Here is a 19,106-nt window from a genome sequence, read left to right on the forward strand (position 1 = left end):
TTAACAGTGGCTTCCATCTACCTGCTTCCTTTCAAGACCAATGGTGCATTTTTACAATCAACTGAACATGCTTGAGAGCGAAAACCTCATACGTTGCTTTATAGAGGGAGAAGGGTTTTGGTGTACTCGGCAACATCAGAAGCAATGCGGGAGTACTGCATTAAATCCCTTATCATCTTAAAGATTATTCATGCCCCCAAAATTATACATTTGAAGATCTAATTAATAGATGTGGAATCAGTGGAAGTTCGCTGCAGTAATGGCACGCTGAGGGTGCGGGGAATAGCTGCTAATCAGAGGGCATGATCACATATTCAAAACTCAGAGGATCAAATCTGTATTGTAAATTCTCTTCCCTGGAAGATGTGATCACCTGAGGTTTGCCTAGAACCCAGATACGCCTCTTGAATCACAAGCTCCTGGCAGGAAATATTCTCTCCAAACAAACCTCCCACATCACCCTCCGATGCCTTCCACATCTAACACACTGATAAGACAAGAGGTAACAGCCCTAATGAGATGCTTTGCACAGATATGCCTTTCAGAAAAGTTCTCCCTTTTCAGCTTTTACTGGGGTTCATCTGTGTTCATAATTATTTTAGGGAAAGAGGTGATTGGGCAACGCTTTCACAAGCTGATGAGCATTTAATCAGGTAAAAGTTTCCTTTAATGAGGAAGCATTGGGTGATTGCATTTAAGGGACAGCTTTTAAAACACTTTAGCAAGGAAGGCTTCTTAAGTCTTCTTATGAACGTTTAGGCAGCTGGTGCTTGATAATGTCTAGCTATTTCACTTTTATATTCCTTTAATGGAAAAATTGTGAACTGTGTCAGCCACTGCTAATCTATTATTTATTTTACTAATCAAGATAAACCCCTTCAAATCCAGTAGGAAAATGATGAATGCAATGTAGACCTTTAAGTTTGGGTGTACTGAGCATTTCCCAAGTTCTGCATCCCTCTGAAATGCCCCACACCCACCAGAGGTGTGCCAGTGACAAGTGTAATTACCTGGAGAGCAATGCACTGATTTCCATATTGTGAAAATACAGAACACTTGGAGGGCTCTGCTCCTAAACATACAGACACCTCTAATTATTCGCATGAATTCAATTTAGCATACAATAGTCCTTCTACAATTAAGAAATGCAAGTCTCAGTTATCTCATAATACAAGGGAAAAAATATTTTACCCTTGTAATTAATTGTCCTGTTTATATTACTACAGGAAGACATTTTTGCAATATGCATTTTGGTCTCACCATAGGATGCACCTACCTTATTTAACAAAGCATCCTTGAAAACAGGACTCCTGGAAGCTTTCTTTAGCTTAAGCTTCTTTTCCAGTAGAGCACGGGAATAAATCACCCTGTATTTATGAACTATATTTAATTCCTAAGCACCTCATTAAAGAGAGCTGAACACGAATAAAATGCCTCCCCTCCAAAACAAAGCAAAGGGTAGAGAAACTACATCACAGTAATTTAAAGAGAGAAGCAGGCTGTATCTCACTGAAAGCACGGGATGCTATCTGGGTTGGGGAAGGCTGTGATTACTTGCTCTGAGCTGAAATTTGGCTGGGTTCTGGGCGCGCACGCTTTTAATCTGCACGACGTGTTATTTATCTGGAGTATGCCAGGGCGTTAATTCAGCTTCCCTGCTAATTCTTTTATCAGCTGTGGTAGTTCCTGTGGTTGAAGGTCTCTTCCCCAATGTTAAACGGAATTTGCTTATGTTAGCTGGACACATTATCAGCGATGCTATCGCTTTGTTCTATTTGTGTTATACATAAATACATACAAGGACCTTATCCACATCCCTAGCTGCAATGAGCTGCTGTTCATCATATAAAATATAAATACATTTCTGTTTCTCTGATTTTGGACTGCCCAAAGACTGTCACACTTGAGTATTCATTTGTGAAAACCAGGGAAAATTCTGGGTATCTGTTCTGCCACTTGTAGCATTCACTGCGTGTCCATCTAACCGCATCCAGAAAGCGAGGAGGTGTTCAAGGGTTTCACAGGGTGGCGGATGGCAGAGCAGAAAACACTGGAGTATCTCCCCTAAGAGGAAAGGCTGAATGAACTGGGGCTGTTCAGCCTTGAGAAAAGAAGACTGAGAGGGGATATGATCAATGGTTATCAATATCTGAAGTGTGGGAGACAGAGGGAAATGCCCAGCCTCTTCTCAGTGGCCTGTAGGGGCAGAACAAGGGGCGATGGCCTCAAGTTGGAGCACAGGAAGTTCTGCACCAATATGTGGAAGAACTTTTTCACAGTGAGGGTGACAGAGCCCTGGGACAGGCTGCTCAGGGGGGTGTGGATTCTCCTTCTCTGGAGATATTCAAGACCCATCTGGACGCTGACCTTTGCAACCTGTCCTAGGGACCCTGCTTTGGCAGGGGGGTTGGGTCCCATGATCTCCTGAGGTCCCTTCTGACCCCTATGATTCTGTGATTTTTTGATTTTTGGCTTCAATCTCCTATGATGTATAATGTGGAGAAGCAGTCACAGATCCAAACAGAGGTCCTGTGCCCCTGAGACCAGAAAAGGGACTTTTCCAGCCCAACCACACTTCTTCCACCAGCATCTCAGCAAAGCCAGCTTTCAGCAGCCCAAGTGGACTTCACTCTGTGGGACAAACTTCAGTGTGAAAGATTCACCTCTGCTTAAACTCGGTTACCGACTAACATGTTTTAATATTGGAAATGTGATCTAATAGATAAGGAGAGAAGAAAAAGTGTAAGGGGGAGGAAAAAAATAAAAATTAATCAAAGGCTGATGGAAGTCACTAGCAATGAGAAAACGACGGCTCCGGCGCTGACAATGCAGAGGTGCTGAGCGTAGGTACAGCACACTGCAACTGAATCTGGCCATTTTTAGATCACTAAAAAGATAGCCAGGCTGAGGAGAAAGCAGAAACCAGCACTTCAAACAATAACTCACCCTGTTGTACCGGAGACCTTGTGGGGAAAGACCTGCTATACATGACTTGAACAAAAAAAAGAAGGGGGGAAAAACGTGATAAAACCAACTAAGCTTCTCTTGAAATCCTGAAATCTATTTTCTCGTTATTTTATATAATTAAATTATAGGTCACCATGACTATGCCCACTCAAGCACATTTAGCCCATAAATCTCCTTTAATACCTCTATAAACCCGCAGTACTTGAACCCGTATTGCTATAAATCGCTGCAGATGGCTAGAAGATGAGGTGCAGAGGTTTACCGCTCCTGAACTCCCCCTGCTTCCCTACGGATCTTGCCAGCACCTTCAATGGCCACAGAGACCCCTTCACCCTGCAAACGGCGCCCTCAATCAATTCTGCCATATAATAATGACTTTTGCAGTTCACCTCGGGCGTGGGGGAGCCGAGGAGCCCTCTGGCAGTGCAGGAGAAAGCCATACCTGGACTCTGCAGGGAGACCATGGGCCCAGCAGCCAGCTGTAGCAGGGCTTCACTGGGCAGCTCCGGTGCTGGGTGAGCTGCTCCGGGCAGGGTCTGCCCTCACCCGCTGCCTGCAGGACCACCGAGCGCCCACGCACCATCTGGCCTGGGCAAGGGGAGAAGACAGGACACAGTGAAGGAGACCCAGAGGAAGAAATAAACAAAGAAAAAGAAAGGCAGGTTTTGTGATTTGTTGTTATTCCTAGTTCATTTTCCCACCACTAAAATCTGTTTAAAAAGCAATTAATTGGGAAGAGTATTTGGATAATACGGATGTAATTGTTAAGTCTAAGTGATGCTGTCACTGGTGTTTTCAAACAACAGTTTTTAAACGCGCTTTTGTGTGTTTTCCAAATATATTATTTGTTTATGCAACACATTTAAATACTTGACTAAATCCTGATTATTAAATATGACAAGAAAATAATTCCTGTGGCAGCATCATTTCTAACGTTACACATTCAGTATGTTTCCAGAGATTTTTTAACAAATGAAATTTTCTTTTTATGACCAATTATATGCATCTAATTTGAAAACTGCAAACACTCCAGTGGCTATTACCGTCCATAACCACTTCTGCCATTTCCATTAAAACCCTATTTATTATTGGTGAAAACTTCTCCAGCTACTGAATGGAAAAAGCAATTACGTTACTACTTTTGAAATAATAAAACTGAATATATTCATTAAAGTTACAGCAATTCCATTTCCTTCTCTGCTGTCCATTTACGTCCAGGAATGTTTTCACTCAAAACGTTTCAATTAGAATCCCTGCTCCAATTAAAAAGAAAAGTGGAGGTGGGGGAGGGGAAAGCCCTTATGCAACGGGGTGCAGCAGGTTGTGCTGGGGATAAAATTTCTGCCTTTCAATAGGTGAAGATTTAAGAGGTGGTAAGAAAAATAAAAGGCCTGGGTAATAAGGGCACGGACATGCAACAAGGCAGAGGCAAGCAGTAATTGCTAACCCACTGAAAGGGAAAGAGATAAGGTGTTGTGGTGGAGCTCTCCCATTTGCATCGCTGTCGTTTAGCTGCAGTCATGAGTAGAGGGGATGCAGCTGGGGGGGGTGGCAGTTGCCCTTGTGAAGTGGAGAGGCTGAGATATCCTGGCAGATCCCTCTCCTAGCTATTTATGCACGCAGTTTTTAATTAACAGGGCTGCAGCTGCTTGTGAGGGACGTTTCTACTCGCTGCCGTCATGACTGTCTAGAGAGCAGGGGTTCCAAATGCGTTTCAGCAGATACAAATTAAAAGCAGACACACCTGAAAAGGCTACTGGCAGATACCTTAGAGCAAGCTCCTTTACCTTTACAATACTGTTCCCTTGCTCTGACCCACTGAATTCTACTTTTAAACCCATTTAAACCAATTTTAAGACTTCTTCCTTTCCCAGTTCTAATCCCCTGGACCTGGGGAGTTTGCACAAAAATGATGATAAAAGCTCTTATCCACATGACTCTTCATTCAGCCACCATGGAATCAAAGACATTAGGAGGGGGAAAAAGCCCTACCAGCAGAGAGGAAAGGTAAGAAACTCCTGTGGTTCATGGGGGTCAGAGTAAAGGAAAAGAAACCCCCCAGCCCAATGTCAGCAAACCCCATGGCAACCTTCCCCTGCCCGACATTTCTGCTCTGCTCTTCAGAAATGGACCAAATTTGCTGGATTCTTCTTACTCCTGAAAGCTGAGGGGTGGTGAGCAATGGAAAAGGCTCTTTGGGGAAGGGCAGTGAGGCTGTGAGGTTTTTGGGATGCCCTGTGGCAATCAGCTCACCCCCACTGCTGCTCTGCAGCAGCTATAGAAATGAGCTCCCCTAAGCTTAAAAGATCTGATTTCCTTAGGAGGGACATGAAAGCCTGAAGCACTCATCAAGCTATTTTAATTAAAGAAATAATTTCCTTTGGCATACTCCATTTAACATCTTTCTAGCGAAATGTAGGAATAGAAAACACAGTTTTCCTTTTAAGAGGAATTAACAACCATCTGTATTTATGTACATTCTACTTTCCTACAGTTGGTTATCCAAACCATTTAAACTTACAACATCCATGATGGTCAGCTGGTACTTGACTCTTTTAGACTATCACTTTCTTTTAGTACTGCAAGCAAATCATCAAAGAAAGACATTTTCTTGATATCTTTCTTTGCACAACAGCTGTGGTGAATTCCTTAAAGAGCTGGTTTTCTTTTATTTTCCCTCACTCCATAAACATTATCCAGGTGGTCGGTTACCATTCAAGTAGCAGGAAAAACTCCCCATCTTTACTTCTAAAATACCTTGTCTTTCGCTGCCTATGGTGAACAGAATCTCATTGCATCTGAAATTAATTTGTTTCCAATACAAACTCTGGAGGAGTCAAAGCAGTCTTAGTTGTTTCTTTCATTTCCCAATAAATTTGCCATATCTTTATTTCCTCTGCTCTTCAGTGTTAAATGATAGGAAAACTAAGACAGACAGGGAGCTGAAAATTGAAAATAAGGATTTCTTAAATATCCTTTAAGTATCCTCAAATTTGTCACTGTTTTTGAAAGGAGGGGAAAAGATCCTTGGTAATGCCGGTCACTTATAATCCTGTTTTGCATCAGCAGACAGAACATCTCAGAAAGATGGGATTGTGTTTTCCAATCAGTAGAACAAGAGCTTTCTACCCTCCAAAAATCTTGCCATTTGTTGTATTTTATTCCTACAAAGTGATGCACTGCAGCTGAAACCAAGACAGTTAAAATTCCTGCTAGAGTTCACCCAGGTCAAAATTACCAATACGTCATTCTCTGACGAGTGTGAGCACAGCCTATAAAACACAGCCCTGTCAGGTAGCCAGAAGACCAGAGTGGGGTTGAGTTACTTAAATACAGCCCCAGGGGTCAGCTTGGGTTAAGACACAAGCACGTAGGACTGGTGATAAACGGGGCTTTTCATCTAATTCCTACTGCCAGTCCCTCCAGCGGGCACTGGGATATCCACAGCTCTGGGAGGTGGTTCCTCTTCCAGCAATGTCTCCCATCACCATCACGCTGGAGCTTGCCAAGTTTGCGCTGCAAGCGAGAAGCACTCATGGAAATTTCTTCTTCAGGCAGCAAAACCTGAAATGTTTTCCCAAATTGGTGATGAATCAGTAAAACTGTAACCAGTGGGGTTTTTTTCAGATGGCTGCACATCCCAGTCACCTTCATTTCAGCCTGGTGTTGGGGTACACATCTCTGTAACCTGCTACGGTCTCTTCTGGGCTGTGAGGACTGAGCAAGGCACTGCAGTGTGTTCAACCCTGGGTAACTCGGGTATGTCCCATTGTTTACGTGACAAAGTCAGCTTTGTAAGTAACAAAGCTTGGGTTTAGGTGCTCTTGTACTATGTAGCACTCCATTTACGTAGAAAAATTCAGCATATCCTCATGTATTCATTCGCCTTAACAAAGGAAACACAATTTGCTGAGGATTATCCGCACCAAACATCTTTCCAGTAACTTTGATTCGGGCCGTGGGAGCATCATTTCTTCAGGCAGTACTATACATCTCTTCATAGCAGTTCAGCAACTGATACGAGGATCCCTAATATATCACACAGTGTCAGCCTAAACCCCCCAGCCAGCGTCCTGAACAGATGCTGCCCAGAACTACAGCTGCAACAGGCAAGTATCAGTTACACATCTCCGCAGGCTCAGCGCAGGCAGGAAAGAGAGATACTTCACTCATCATCATTTATAAAAATCAATATACTTGCCTTTGGCTGCTGTGTACCAGAACCATATTAGCTGTCAGTGCCACATACACAGCGGCACCACTTCATGTTTAAATGCATTGTACCATAAAATAAAACCCAAGCAAGAGAAAGGTACCATCCATTAAAATATATCACAGCAAACCATTACTGGGAGAGATGAACGGAATAAAAATGTTAGCGACTACGCTCGAGTTAAGAAACACATGAAAACGTAAATCCAGGGACACTAAATTTTGATCTGAATGATATTTAAATTACATTTCCTCTTTGAAGTAGTTTATGGCACTTCAGCAGGCCCCGCGCGCGCTCTCCAAGCAAAGCCAGAAGAGCAGAGTGCTGCTGTGAGCGGGGCCAGTAACGGTGAGTGCAGCTGATGTGCTGGGAATTATTTCTGCATTTCCTGCACCTCAGTCCTAGGTTTTTGCTTTATCAAATAGTGAGCAATTACTTATTTGGCAAAGGGAAGCCAACGCAGTGTTTACTACAGCCAATTCCCACAGCTCGTTTATTGTCATCCTCTGGTTTTCCCTGTCTAATTTGAGGCTTCATCATATTCTCAGAAATGCCTTTGAGAAACTCAGGATGATTTCAAAGGTATTGCAGTCTATGAACTTTTGGGTAGGAAACCCTCACTGTATTCATCTGTGAAGTGGATGAGTAACTAATTAGTGTCTTCTCCATTAATACCATCATCCAGGAGTCTTTATAACCAACTGGAATTCAGTGAGGAAGCTGAAATGATGGTGCTTCTGCTGTTGGCTGTAGAACTGGTACCAAGGTCCCTCCTTCATGGAGGTTTGATGTCAGTGTAACTACATGCTCGATGGTTGCTGAAGCAAAACTCCTATTGTGACCAGGGCTGCAGTAAAATAAACCACGTGCTCAGAAGAACTTGGAAGCAAAGTACTTTTGTTTCACTGACTTGTGATGTGGGATGAGATTCAGAAGACTCCGGAGTCCCTGCAAAGCTATTCAGATGATCCAGAAGGACTGAGCAAAACTTGGCTTCCTTATGAAACAGTTTTTGAGACTTTCCCATCTGTTCAGCTGCCGTGGGTTCGCAAAACAGAATCACCAGCTATTACATTGTACACATCTGTATCATGAAGGGTACAAGCCAGCTCTCCAGTGAGCATTATAACAGAGTTATAATCTCAGGGGAGCAGAAGATGATGCACCAACTGTGCTGATCTCAGGCTTGACTGGTTCAAGAAGCCTTACTGAGGTCTGGCTCTTACAGCCTGGATGCTCCCAGGCAGAGCTGAGCTCTGCTTCAGCAAAATGCTTCCAGTTTTCCTCTGCATAAGCCCAACTCTGATTTTGGCCACGAAGTAACTGGTTGCTCCATACGAGCACTGGGAACCATCAGTAATTTAACCAGTCCTTAGGAATTCGATAAGCACTTCAGAAACAGGAGCAGAATACAGGACATACCTTTATTCAAGCACATCCCTTTGCAGACTGTGCAATGTAAGAGCTCAGGACACAAAAACCTTCAGGCATTTTACAGGATAAGCCGCTCCTTTAGCATGCTAAAAGCCCTAAAGAAGGAACAACTTGCCTTTGCACACGTAGCTCTGTTTATTTTAGTAAGTGATTGAACACTCCAAAAAATAATTCAAGTCCATTCAGCAACGTGAGCATTACCACTCCAAAACAGATTTTGAAAAGAAAAAAAATAAAATTTGGAATTAATAATATTCCTAGTGTGTTGTTGTTAAAACACTGCCTATGAATTATTCATTTCTGCTAGGAAAGCACTACTTTACAAAAGGGCTAAAAGCTCTGCAAAGAAAGAACACCACTAATCCAAATATTAAGCTTTTTCTGTAATATGCTTTGATCTCCAAAAATCCATCTGAAGGAATCGCTTCATGGAAGTTAAAAGCTTTTTTTCTTTTTGACCTTAAGTGAATTTGATTCAGATATACATTATGGCTCTCGAATCTTAAAGACCATTAGCTGTACATCTAGTGCACATCAGAAGCCTGGCAAATAATGTCGCAAGCTTATTTTGAATAAAAGCTTCAGCGTGTTTCCTTGTGCCAATATGCAAAGGTTTTTTTAAATCATATCAAGTTGAAAATAGAAGTCCTAATTCTTTCACTTTTGTATGGTGGTGAGTGTTGCTGGCTATAGAAAACCTTGCTAAATGGCTCAAGTCATACAAGTATGAAGGGTCCTGTGGACACACGATGGAGACAGAGGCATAAACTAAATGATGAAAAATGGTCTTTGTGTTTTTTCTCCAATGGGATGTAATTACGTGACTAAAAGTAACCTCAATCAAGGATTTGTATTTACTTATTTATCCATTTCTGGAGAATTCTGTTACTCTCCCCAGCACTTCGCTAGCTCTACATATGCCTCCCGTCTCTGAGTTAACATTTCCTATGACTGAATACTCAGAGTTTGAATTAATTAATAGAAGAATCCTCCAGGCATCTCTCTACTTGGTTTCCCTAAATTGCATTTTCCACTTTTGAGTACCTTGACAATAGTCTGCTTTATTCAAAAAACCCAGCACCTCAGGAGCTCAAGTGTCCAAAAATCACCTCTGAAGGGCTTGCTGTGGCTTGAGGCGATCCCTGCGCTCTGTGTCCCTGCTTGGGGGCTGTGTAAGCCATTCTGGGGCTGGGAGTTTCATCTGCACTGCATCGCTGAGGTGGGGGAAGAAGGAAGGGGGTAGATGGGGACTCACCGCCGGCACCGCAGGTGTGGGAGCAGGGCGACCAGGCCGACCACGCCGAGAGCCGGCAGTCCACTGAGCAGCTCACCACGCAATGACTGCTTGTCTGCACAGGCTTCTCCAGATGAAGCTGTGAGATGACAAGGAAACACAGGCATCAGACTCCCTAGGTCACCCACTACCCCCCACCTCCTGCCACAGCTGGGCACCCAGTCAGGAAACCAAAAATTGGCAGTGATTCCAGTGGGATGCTAATGTTGTTATTTCCAAGGAGCTCTCCCGAGGGTGCAGTTGGTAAAGCAGTGTCAGTGTTGAAGCATTTCACATCCTTCTTACTCTCAAAGGCCAGTCTCAATCTTCTACTAGGGTACAATCTCCCCTGTGGCCAGCTTTGTTGGAGTCATGGTGCAGGTCTGTAGCTGTGCCCCGTGAGTTCTACTCCAAACCCAAAACATCCCTTTTGAGACAAGGAGCAATACCACCCACTAACCCCATAAGATGCTTTTGTTCCCCAAAACACCCAACTCCCACATTCCCAACATCAAATACAACTTGTCCACCACCTATGGACACTGTCTTGGTGTGGATCAGAAGGCACTGGCTTTCCAGAAACAAAATTTCTTTCCAGGCACAATCCCTGCCCCATGCATGACGTTCTCACCCGCTGGCAGAGCTGCGTGCTGACGGTGGCCCCATCGCTGCGCTGGCAGCTGAGGAGACGATGCCGTTCTCCGTGCCCACAGGTGGCATTGGCACCCAGCTGGCACCCGCTCCAGCCTGCGGACACAAAGCAGAGGATGCAGTGCTGCAGGGCACGGCCATCATTTTGCTTTCACTCAATACGTGGGTTACCTTCCCCTAATGCAGTGCTTCCCCACATCAGGGCATCCCAAACCCAAGAGGAGCCCACAAATGAAAGTTACTCTTAAAAGCAAGCAAGTCTCATTGGAGAAACCCTTTGCTTTGCACTCAGGTATCCCCTTAACAAAGCCCATACATCAGAGCGCACAGGAAACTGTTGAACACTGATAAAGTGTATCAGTTCAACCCAGTTGGCGCATTTACAAGACTGCATTGTCTGAAGTAAAATTTCACTTTGATAAAGGAGCTGGGAAAGTTTCTGAAGGGTAACTCTGATTTAACCTATTTCTTGCCTCAAGGCAAAGTTTTCCATTATTTATAACTACGCTTTAACACTCGTGAAATAAAAACAGTATTTCCAGGAGAAGAAAATTCATATCTTATTCCTTGCCTGAAATTATGATGGTCAGAACACAACTGATCTAAAATAAGCACTAAAGCACCATTTAAAATAAACAAAAAAGCGTAACACAAACAACAAGAATTTCCATACACCACCACCAAACAGGAAGCGTATGAGAAGAAAACCTATTACTTTGTGTCTCCCACCTCAGATAAACACGAACACATAAACGTTTGGCATTTCTGAAATGCGATGATAAAAAAGGCATCACCCCGCTCCCTGCCTTTATTTCCAACAGGCTGAGTTTATATTCAGATAGAACATTTTCTCCTGCTTTGTTCTCCCTTCTCACCAGCCCCCAAAATTCCTCTTAAGAGCTCCTCTTCTCTCTCTGCCATTCTCATTCATCTGAGCTGCAGAAAACCAAAGGATTTTTTCCTTTTTTTTTTCTTTCTTTTTTTCTTCTTTTGGTTGTTAATTTGTTTGCAACAGATCTAATTGCTTCTAAGGTCCTAAATAACATATTTTGTTCGGAATATCCAAAGACCACCTATACTGCCTTCAAATCAAACCACAGACCTGTTGGTATTACTGGCTACCCCAAAATCATACAGATGATATACTCTTTTTAACAGGAATTCTGAAATTAATTCCACTGATAACCCATCAAAACTAAGAGATTCCATTTAACCAGTTTTATTTCCAGTGTAGCTGAAATGACAACTTAAATACAAAATTTCTATACCTGTCCAGTAACCCCTAAAGACATAGGCATGGAATTAACTTTACTCCAATCACAGATGCCTACACAGAAATCTTTTAGTGTCAAGGCTTTAGCCAACACCAGAAGCAAACTTAGCTAAAAACACAACTGGAGAAAGCCTTTAAGGAGCTGAATCTTTAATTCCAAAGTACCTGGAAAAGCAGAACGTCACCTTAATGTACATTGCAACTGGCATCACTTCCTGCTATGAGAAAAGTTGCACCTACCTGTTAGATTGTAATGATACTGGAAGCAATTCTGGTTAAGAATACATGGCTTCATTTGTGAATCTTCAGGGCAGGGCTTGGTATTGACAGAAGACCTCAGCACTTGGCGCGTTCGGGTTTGCATAGTGTTCGGATCACACACCTGTACACGAAAGTGATGGACAGCACAAGAGACCCCAGTAAATCATACAGACACCCACTCCCTGGGGTTGTCACAAGCATATCCGCAACCATACCAAGGTACGATCTCACCACGCCGCTGTTGTAAAGATACTTAATAGCATTTGAAGGAAAGGAAATGTGGTTCAAAGGTAAGAATCAAGTATTACTGAAAAATCACTATTTGTCCACTCTGATTTGGCTATTTTAGGTACTCCTATACTACTTACACTCATAATTTTTTTTGTGGGGATCCTTGGGGACAACAGGATAAAGACTGTGGCATTTTGCTGTGCTCTGCTCTCCACCTCCTCCCAAAACCTTCAGTAAAATGCTACGGACCTGAATTATGGGCCAACCTTTCTGGCACAATTAATGTGGTTTTAAGTAGTAACTGATGTTACAGTAAAGCTTTCATTACTGGGATGGACATTTGCAATTGCAAGTCAGTTATGATGCTGACAAGAAGACAGGACGACTATTCAAAGTATGTGATTCAAATACTGATGCCCGACTCCCTACAAACAAGGATTTGCTCATTCACATTTTCACGTGAATATGAGCTAACTGAGGCTGCTCTCATTTGGGTTTGTACATCACAGGCTCGAAAACTAACTGTTTTTAGCAGCCCTCCATCCTCTCTCCCTCCCAGCACCTGCTCATCCCCACGAATCCCTTCGTGCAGCCTCCTGCTTACCCTTCCTCCCCAGCACAAGAGAGCTCCTCTCCATGGATGTCACACGGAGGTGGCACCCAGCTCTGCCCACGCACTTCATAAGGTTTTCAGGGGCAATGACATAGCCACTGGTTGGGCCACAGAGCACGCGGTGCTGCTGCTGGTGTTCCCACTCCAGCTGTCACATCCACGTCTCATGCCAAGGGGAACTATTTCAGGAGGAAGAAGTCGTGGCACCAAAGACCACATGACCATGACAGCTGAGGTGAAGAGCACCAAGGATTTCTGCTTTGCCTTGATAAATGAAATCGCACACAATAAAAAAGTCTAAATAAGCGTATTCTGAAGCCAGGCTGATTAGAGGAAGGTTATGGTGGGGAAAAAAAAGCGGCCCCAAGGGCAGGGGCTCTGACCCTCTGAAACTCAGCACAGTTTGCCCACACTCTGGTACATCCCAGCAAACCTAATGGAAAGAAATCCCTATTAAAGGCACTCACAGCCATTCACTGAACAGGGTGAGCTATTTAATTCCTAATTGTCTCTTCATTAGGACTAAAGACTGCTCAGGAACAGCAAAGGAAACAAAATAACCCCAACCCCAAAAGCCAAAGAAATACATTTTAATAAATGCCTGGGAATTTAAAACATGATTTTCCTATAGAGTACTTTAATTACAAAAAATAACTAACAGTTTAAAACTACGAGCTTATTATCATGCAACAAACTGCCTGCAAACACTGAACCCTGCAGAGGTGAAAGTAGGGATAAATCCTGCATTGTGAATATTAAAGAGAAATGTAATGGCATCATGGTGTAAATCTAGATCTCAGCCTGCTGTAAACCGGATTAGTTGCCCAGACAGCGTAACTAAACAGAGTAGGTATTAGGACAAATAGTATTACAAGTATGGTTGGGTACTAAAATACATTGTCAAGGCATATTTTCCTTATGCTTACGCTGTGTATGAAGGAAATTCTATTATGTTCTCATTGCTGACACACACCTTGTCAAATCATTTTAAGGGGTAACATTATTCAAATGGCCATTGTCACATGAAACACCCAGTTGTTCTTAATTGCCTGAAAATCAGAGCTGTGCTAAAGTGCTTACTAGTGGTTTGCTGCCTTTTCCACAACTTACTTGACCGTTCATCCTCACAACCAAGACTAATAACTTAAATGATTTGCCGATAAAAAGATAGATATAAATAAATAAATAAATATTCAAAGAAGGTATCTCATTAGCTACTCCTAATCAATGTGTATCTGCATTATGTTGCCAAAGGAAGGGAAAAAAAAATAAATCAATGAACACTGTGAAAGAAGTTCAGTCTGCTGCCTCTGAAATACCTGGTTTCGCTGCCTTCAAAGTAAGAACCTGCAGACAGAAAACACGCATCATTGGTAGGTAAGTAACCTTTTTGAATAAAATAGCATCTTTTCACAGAATCACAGATTCACAGAATCACAGGGGTTGGAAGGGACCTCCAGAGATCATGGGATCCAACCCCCCTGCCAAAGCAGGTTCCCTAGGACAGGTTGCACAGGGAGGTGTCCAGATGGGTCTTGAGTATCTCCAGAGATGGAGACTCCACACCCCCCTGAGCAGCCTGTCCCAGGGCTCTGTTACCCTCACCGTGAAAAAGTTCTTCCACATATTGGTGCAGAACTTCCTGTGCTCCAACTTGAAGCCATTGCTCCTTGTCCTGTCCCCGCAGACCACTGAAAAGAGGCTGGGTGTTTCCCCCCAGGTCCCACACTTGAGACATTTCTAAGCATTAATAAGATCCCCTCTTAGCCTTCTTTTCTCAAGGCTGAACAGCCCCAATTCTTTCAGCCTATCCTCATCTTCATAGCCCTTTGCTGGACTCTCTCCAGGAGATCCCTGTCCCTTTTATACCAGGGAGCCCAGAAGTGGATACAATATTCCAGGTGGGGCCTGACCAGGGCAGGCTTCCCCTCCCTTGCCCAGCATATACCCCATCGTGCTCGATTACAGGTCACAATGTCCTGCTTGGCAGGATCCGAAGGGCAGCCTGGGTCAGTGCAGCTCGGGGCTGGTGTTCTCACCGCGCTGGCTGAGCCGTGTTGTTCAGTAGCCAGAGCGGATGCGATAAGCTCCCCACTTTCACTAGTTCTGAATAATAAAGAATCTCAGTAGGAAAAGTGTTCATTTAATCAAGCTGAGTACAGGGGATACATGCAAAAATTCAAAGTCGGCAAACTGTAACTAATATCCTGTAATATCATTTGCTGCATTTCTCTTTACGTCAATTGAGAAGTCAATTTAGTTTTCTAATTGATTTTCTGGCCTCACTCTTTCAAGTTAACTATGTAAAAAATTGAGCCAAACATATATGGAACTGAGGAAGCGTCAGGAGGGAATGACTTGCAAAGGAAAAGATGAAAGCTGGGATTTTCAAAGGAGCAAGAGCGAGCGGAGTATCCGGCTGCTGCAGCATCTCAAAGGGCTTGGGTGCACAGCTCCTGCAGCACCCCTCCAACATCCCAGGCTGGAAAAATTAAATATTTACTGCATGGCTTAGGCTGAGGAATGGCTTGGCAAACTCAGAGTCATTGGGGAAAGTAAATGGTGCAAGTTAAGAAGAGGGATTGTTCGTTGTGGGGAGATGGTGTCAGTATTAGCAAAGAGGAAGGTATTACATCACCACTGCCATCGCTACCAATGGTACATATTTAGTCCTGAGTTTGGATCTTAAAAAATACTGAGAGAAACCATACTTTTTAGGTGATAGGACAAGAGGAAATTGCACAAAGCTGTGCCAGGGCAGGGTAAGATTAGATGTTAAGGAAAAAATTTTCACTGAAAGAGCTGTTGGAATGTGGAACAGGCTGCCCAGGGAGGGGGTTGAGTCACCATCCCTGGATGTGTTTAAAAAAAGGGTAGATGAGGTACTTAGGGATATGGTTTAGCACAGGACAGGAACAGTTGGACCCAATGACCTTAAAGATCTTTTCCAACCTTGTGATTCTGTAGCTGTCAGTAATATCACAGAAAAGGCAGCAAAATAATGAAATATAACTTGAGTAATTAAAGTAAGAAATTAGCACACAATTAAGAAAGATTTGGGCAAGATTATGGAAGTGGCTCTTTCTGAATGTTTAACAAATGAAGAAAATGACATGTGAAACAGTAAAGATGCCATTCAGATACGGGTCAAGACTGGATCTGCTCTACCCCAACATGAACCTAAGTTTCTTATCACAAGCACACATGAATCTAGAGATTGGTTTGGGGGTTTTTTTTTGGGGGGGGGGGTGTTAATACATAAAACCCACTGTGATTGAGCAATCCTTTACTATCTTCATTTCCAACTCCTCTTCCCACTAAGTGGACGCTACACTTTCAAAGACATTATTTTACTTCCTACTGTTCTACTACTACCTACTACTTTCACTGATCATATAAGAAGAATTTTTACATTATTTTTACATTAAGTGGCCCATTACCTCCTGTAAGGTAATCACAACTGCTGTGGGCTCAGCATTAGCCAACACTTCGACAGTGGAAGTACCAGGAAAGAGGGAAAGGTGCAGCTGACCACACCACGAAGAGAAAGGCTGGTACAAACCACAGCAGCATTCAGTAGTGAGAGTTTCATTTTGAGTTTTATTTCTGACATCTCCTCCTCACAGTCACGCTACGTAATTTTAAGCCCACGGCTATGAACCCTGTAAGTAGATTTCATAGCTGTAGAATCTGGGGTGTTAACAAGAGGGTAGAATCAGGCATCACAGCAAATCTCCTTATGCAGGAATTGGAAGTGAAGGCGATAGATTTAGATCACAATGATTTACAAGGAGAGCTTTATATAGTGTCAAAGCCAGGTGATGGTTGAACCGAGTGCAATGCAGAACCCTGTGCAGATGCTGAAGCTCTCTGTACCGCGCAGGTGCAGAGCTCGCTCCTCCATGCCAGGATCCAGATGAAGCAACTCCTGCACAGAGTTCACACAGGGGAAGTGGGAGAAGAAGGTGGGGTGAAATTTAGTCTCTCTCTTGGGTCTCAGCTTCAGGGAGATCTCTATCAAGCTGCAGTAAGAGCAACTCCGGAGACTTGACACCTTCACCTGATCTTTCCAGGAAACTGAGGCTGTGCTCAGAGGGATGGTGCTACCAGGAAGGACAGGTGTTAATGCAGCTTGGGCACCACCAGAGTTTAGTGCCTGCCTAGCAAGCAGAAAACCTTTGTCCAATTTCTGCTTCTGTTCTGGACAACTGAAACCCACTTCTGAGACCGTCCAGGCTAGAAACAGAGAGATTTATGGATCAAAGGAGGACAATTAATACAATAAATATAAGAGAGGAAACAAGTCCTAAGCAATGGAGGTAACCGTGATGTGTGCAGTTAGAAGGCTGGATGCCTGCAGAACTCCATGCACCTTCAAGGTCAGGTGCCAACTCAGTTTGGAGGTTGTTTTATGGACTCCGTTGCTTGTTGGATTTAGTCCAGATTCCTCCTTGATGACTGTAAGCAAGGGGTGTGCAATTCAGGCATGTGCTTCCTCTGGTATCAGTGATAGGAATGGAATTAATTTCTGGATGGAAATAGTAACGGGGACCTACCTCAGGTCACACATTAATAGCCTACAGCAACAGGACTCATACGCAGACACAGTAAGTTTCTTCACGTGTGTAACTACACTGTCTCAGCTTACTTTATCATATTAAATCTCACAATTTCCATTATCCTTTTCTATGAGGTGTAAAAAAGCTGAGCTAGAGCCAGGGATGTACAGGCCAGATTATATAAACCACTACACAAACAAAATATTCCAAAGCAGCGAGAGGTACCTAAAATGTTAAAGTAGGAATGAATCAGAGTTTTCCCCAAAGGATCATTTAGAAATTATAAAAGCCATCATCTTGATTCTCTGGAGGAATTCTCAGCACTATTAACTACCCCATTTTTAAATATTTCTTTTAGCCAATCCCATCTTTCCACCACGACCACTTCTCACTATTTTAAGCTCCCATAAAAAGCGAGGGACACAAACCTACACAAAGGATGTACCCAGGCTTTGCTCCAGACAATAACACAACAGACAAAGCCCAAAAAGTTTGTTCTAGAAGAGAAGGATATTAAATAAAATAAAACCCACGAGGTTACAAATGCAGAGATCCAGAATAAGAGCTGTTAACATTAATACACACTATTAGACCTTCTCTGTGAGGGATTTTAAAACCTGCCCATTGATCTGGGCTTTCACATGCATCATAATTGTACAGCAAAAAGGTTGTAACCCATTAGAGAGCCCTTTAAGCTGTTTAATTTAGCAAACGGCTTGTATAATGCACACTGCGCTATAAATAGCCGGGCCACATTATATTTAACTGGCTATTCATAAGGAAACATGCAACCTCAAACTAAGGTAAATGCGTTGGCAGCAACAGGATTTGACTATTCTTAACAGTGCAATGAACCGTTATATTGTTCGTGGCGATGCGGATGTTTTGTAACAATTTAACAAGCCATTTACAAGAACAGCAGCAGTCTTTTGCAATGAAAATGCTCATGCATAAATTTTCTTTCCAAGATGCATGGGGCTCCTCAAAACCTTGTCTGCACACATATATTTTGTTTAAAAATTATTGTTAGTAAAGATGAATGTTGTTGTCAATAAAGAGGAATTAAAATCAAACAATGAATCTAAAAAAAATAATCTGTTACCAACTTTTTGATAAAGCCATAGGAAAAAAAAAAGTCATTTTTTCCACATGTTCTTCCAGAAAAGCCTTGGACCATCATAATCCTGATGCTTGACCTGAAAAAAGCATCTCTCGGGCTAGAAATACAACTCCACAAGCTCTGCTCTTCAGTCCAGCCAGGTCCACTGCCAAACCCACATCTAAAGGCACTAGTCACGATGAAGACTTCAGCAACACATGCCATGAGCCCCAGCGTCTCCAAGAATCCACCACTTCTCCTTTGGCTGGCGTTTCCAAACCATAACGACTCCAACTTGCATCAAAGTCACTGCTAAACCCGAGGCGGCTGTAGTGCCGTTTAACCCCGTCAGTTACCACAATATCACACACTCACTCCCCCCACAGCCATTCGGTTGTCTCAAATCCTGAGCGTTGTGCATCGCGACTGATCCGCGAAGAAAACGCTCGCTGAAAGGAGGACAGCTGTGCGCACTCACTAGACATGTAACCTCCTATAATTAACTAATTTCAAACCTCTCACAATTAGCTGC

At 43.1% G+C, this 19,106-nt stretch overlaps 1 protein-coding gene across 1 annotated transcript in view; it reads right to left on the reverse strand.

Moving 5' to 3' along the window:
• The window catches only part of THSD7B (thrombospondin type 1 domain containing 7B), a gene marked incomplete at both ends in the record, with an annotated part of 263,012 nt that overhangs the window by 12,417 nt on the left and 231,489 nt on the right, over positions 1-19,106 (reverse strand). The window contains 4 exons of the mRNA XM_084264455.1: positions 3,410-3,555; positions 9,870-9,987; positions 10,519-10,634; positions 12,052-12,193. Coding sequence (XP_084120581.1) covers positions 3,410-3,555; positions 9,870-9,987; positions 10,519-10,634; positions 12,052-12,193 — 522 coding nt within the window. The remainder of the gene's footprint in view (positions 1-3,409; positions 3,556-9,869; positions 9,988-10,518; positions 10,635-12,051; positions 12,194-19,106) is intronic.

Source organism: Gallinula chloropus (genome assembly GCF_964237585.1).
Source record: "Gallinula chloropus genome assembly, chromosome: 5".
In the NCBI taxonomy this organism is placed as follows: domain Eukaryota; kingdom Metazoa; phylum Chordata; class Aves; order Gruiformes; family Rallidae; genus Gallinula; species Gallinula chloropus.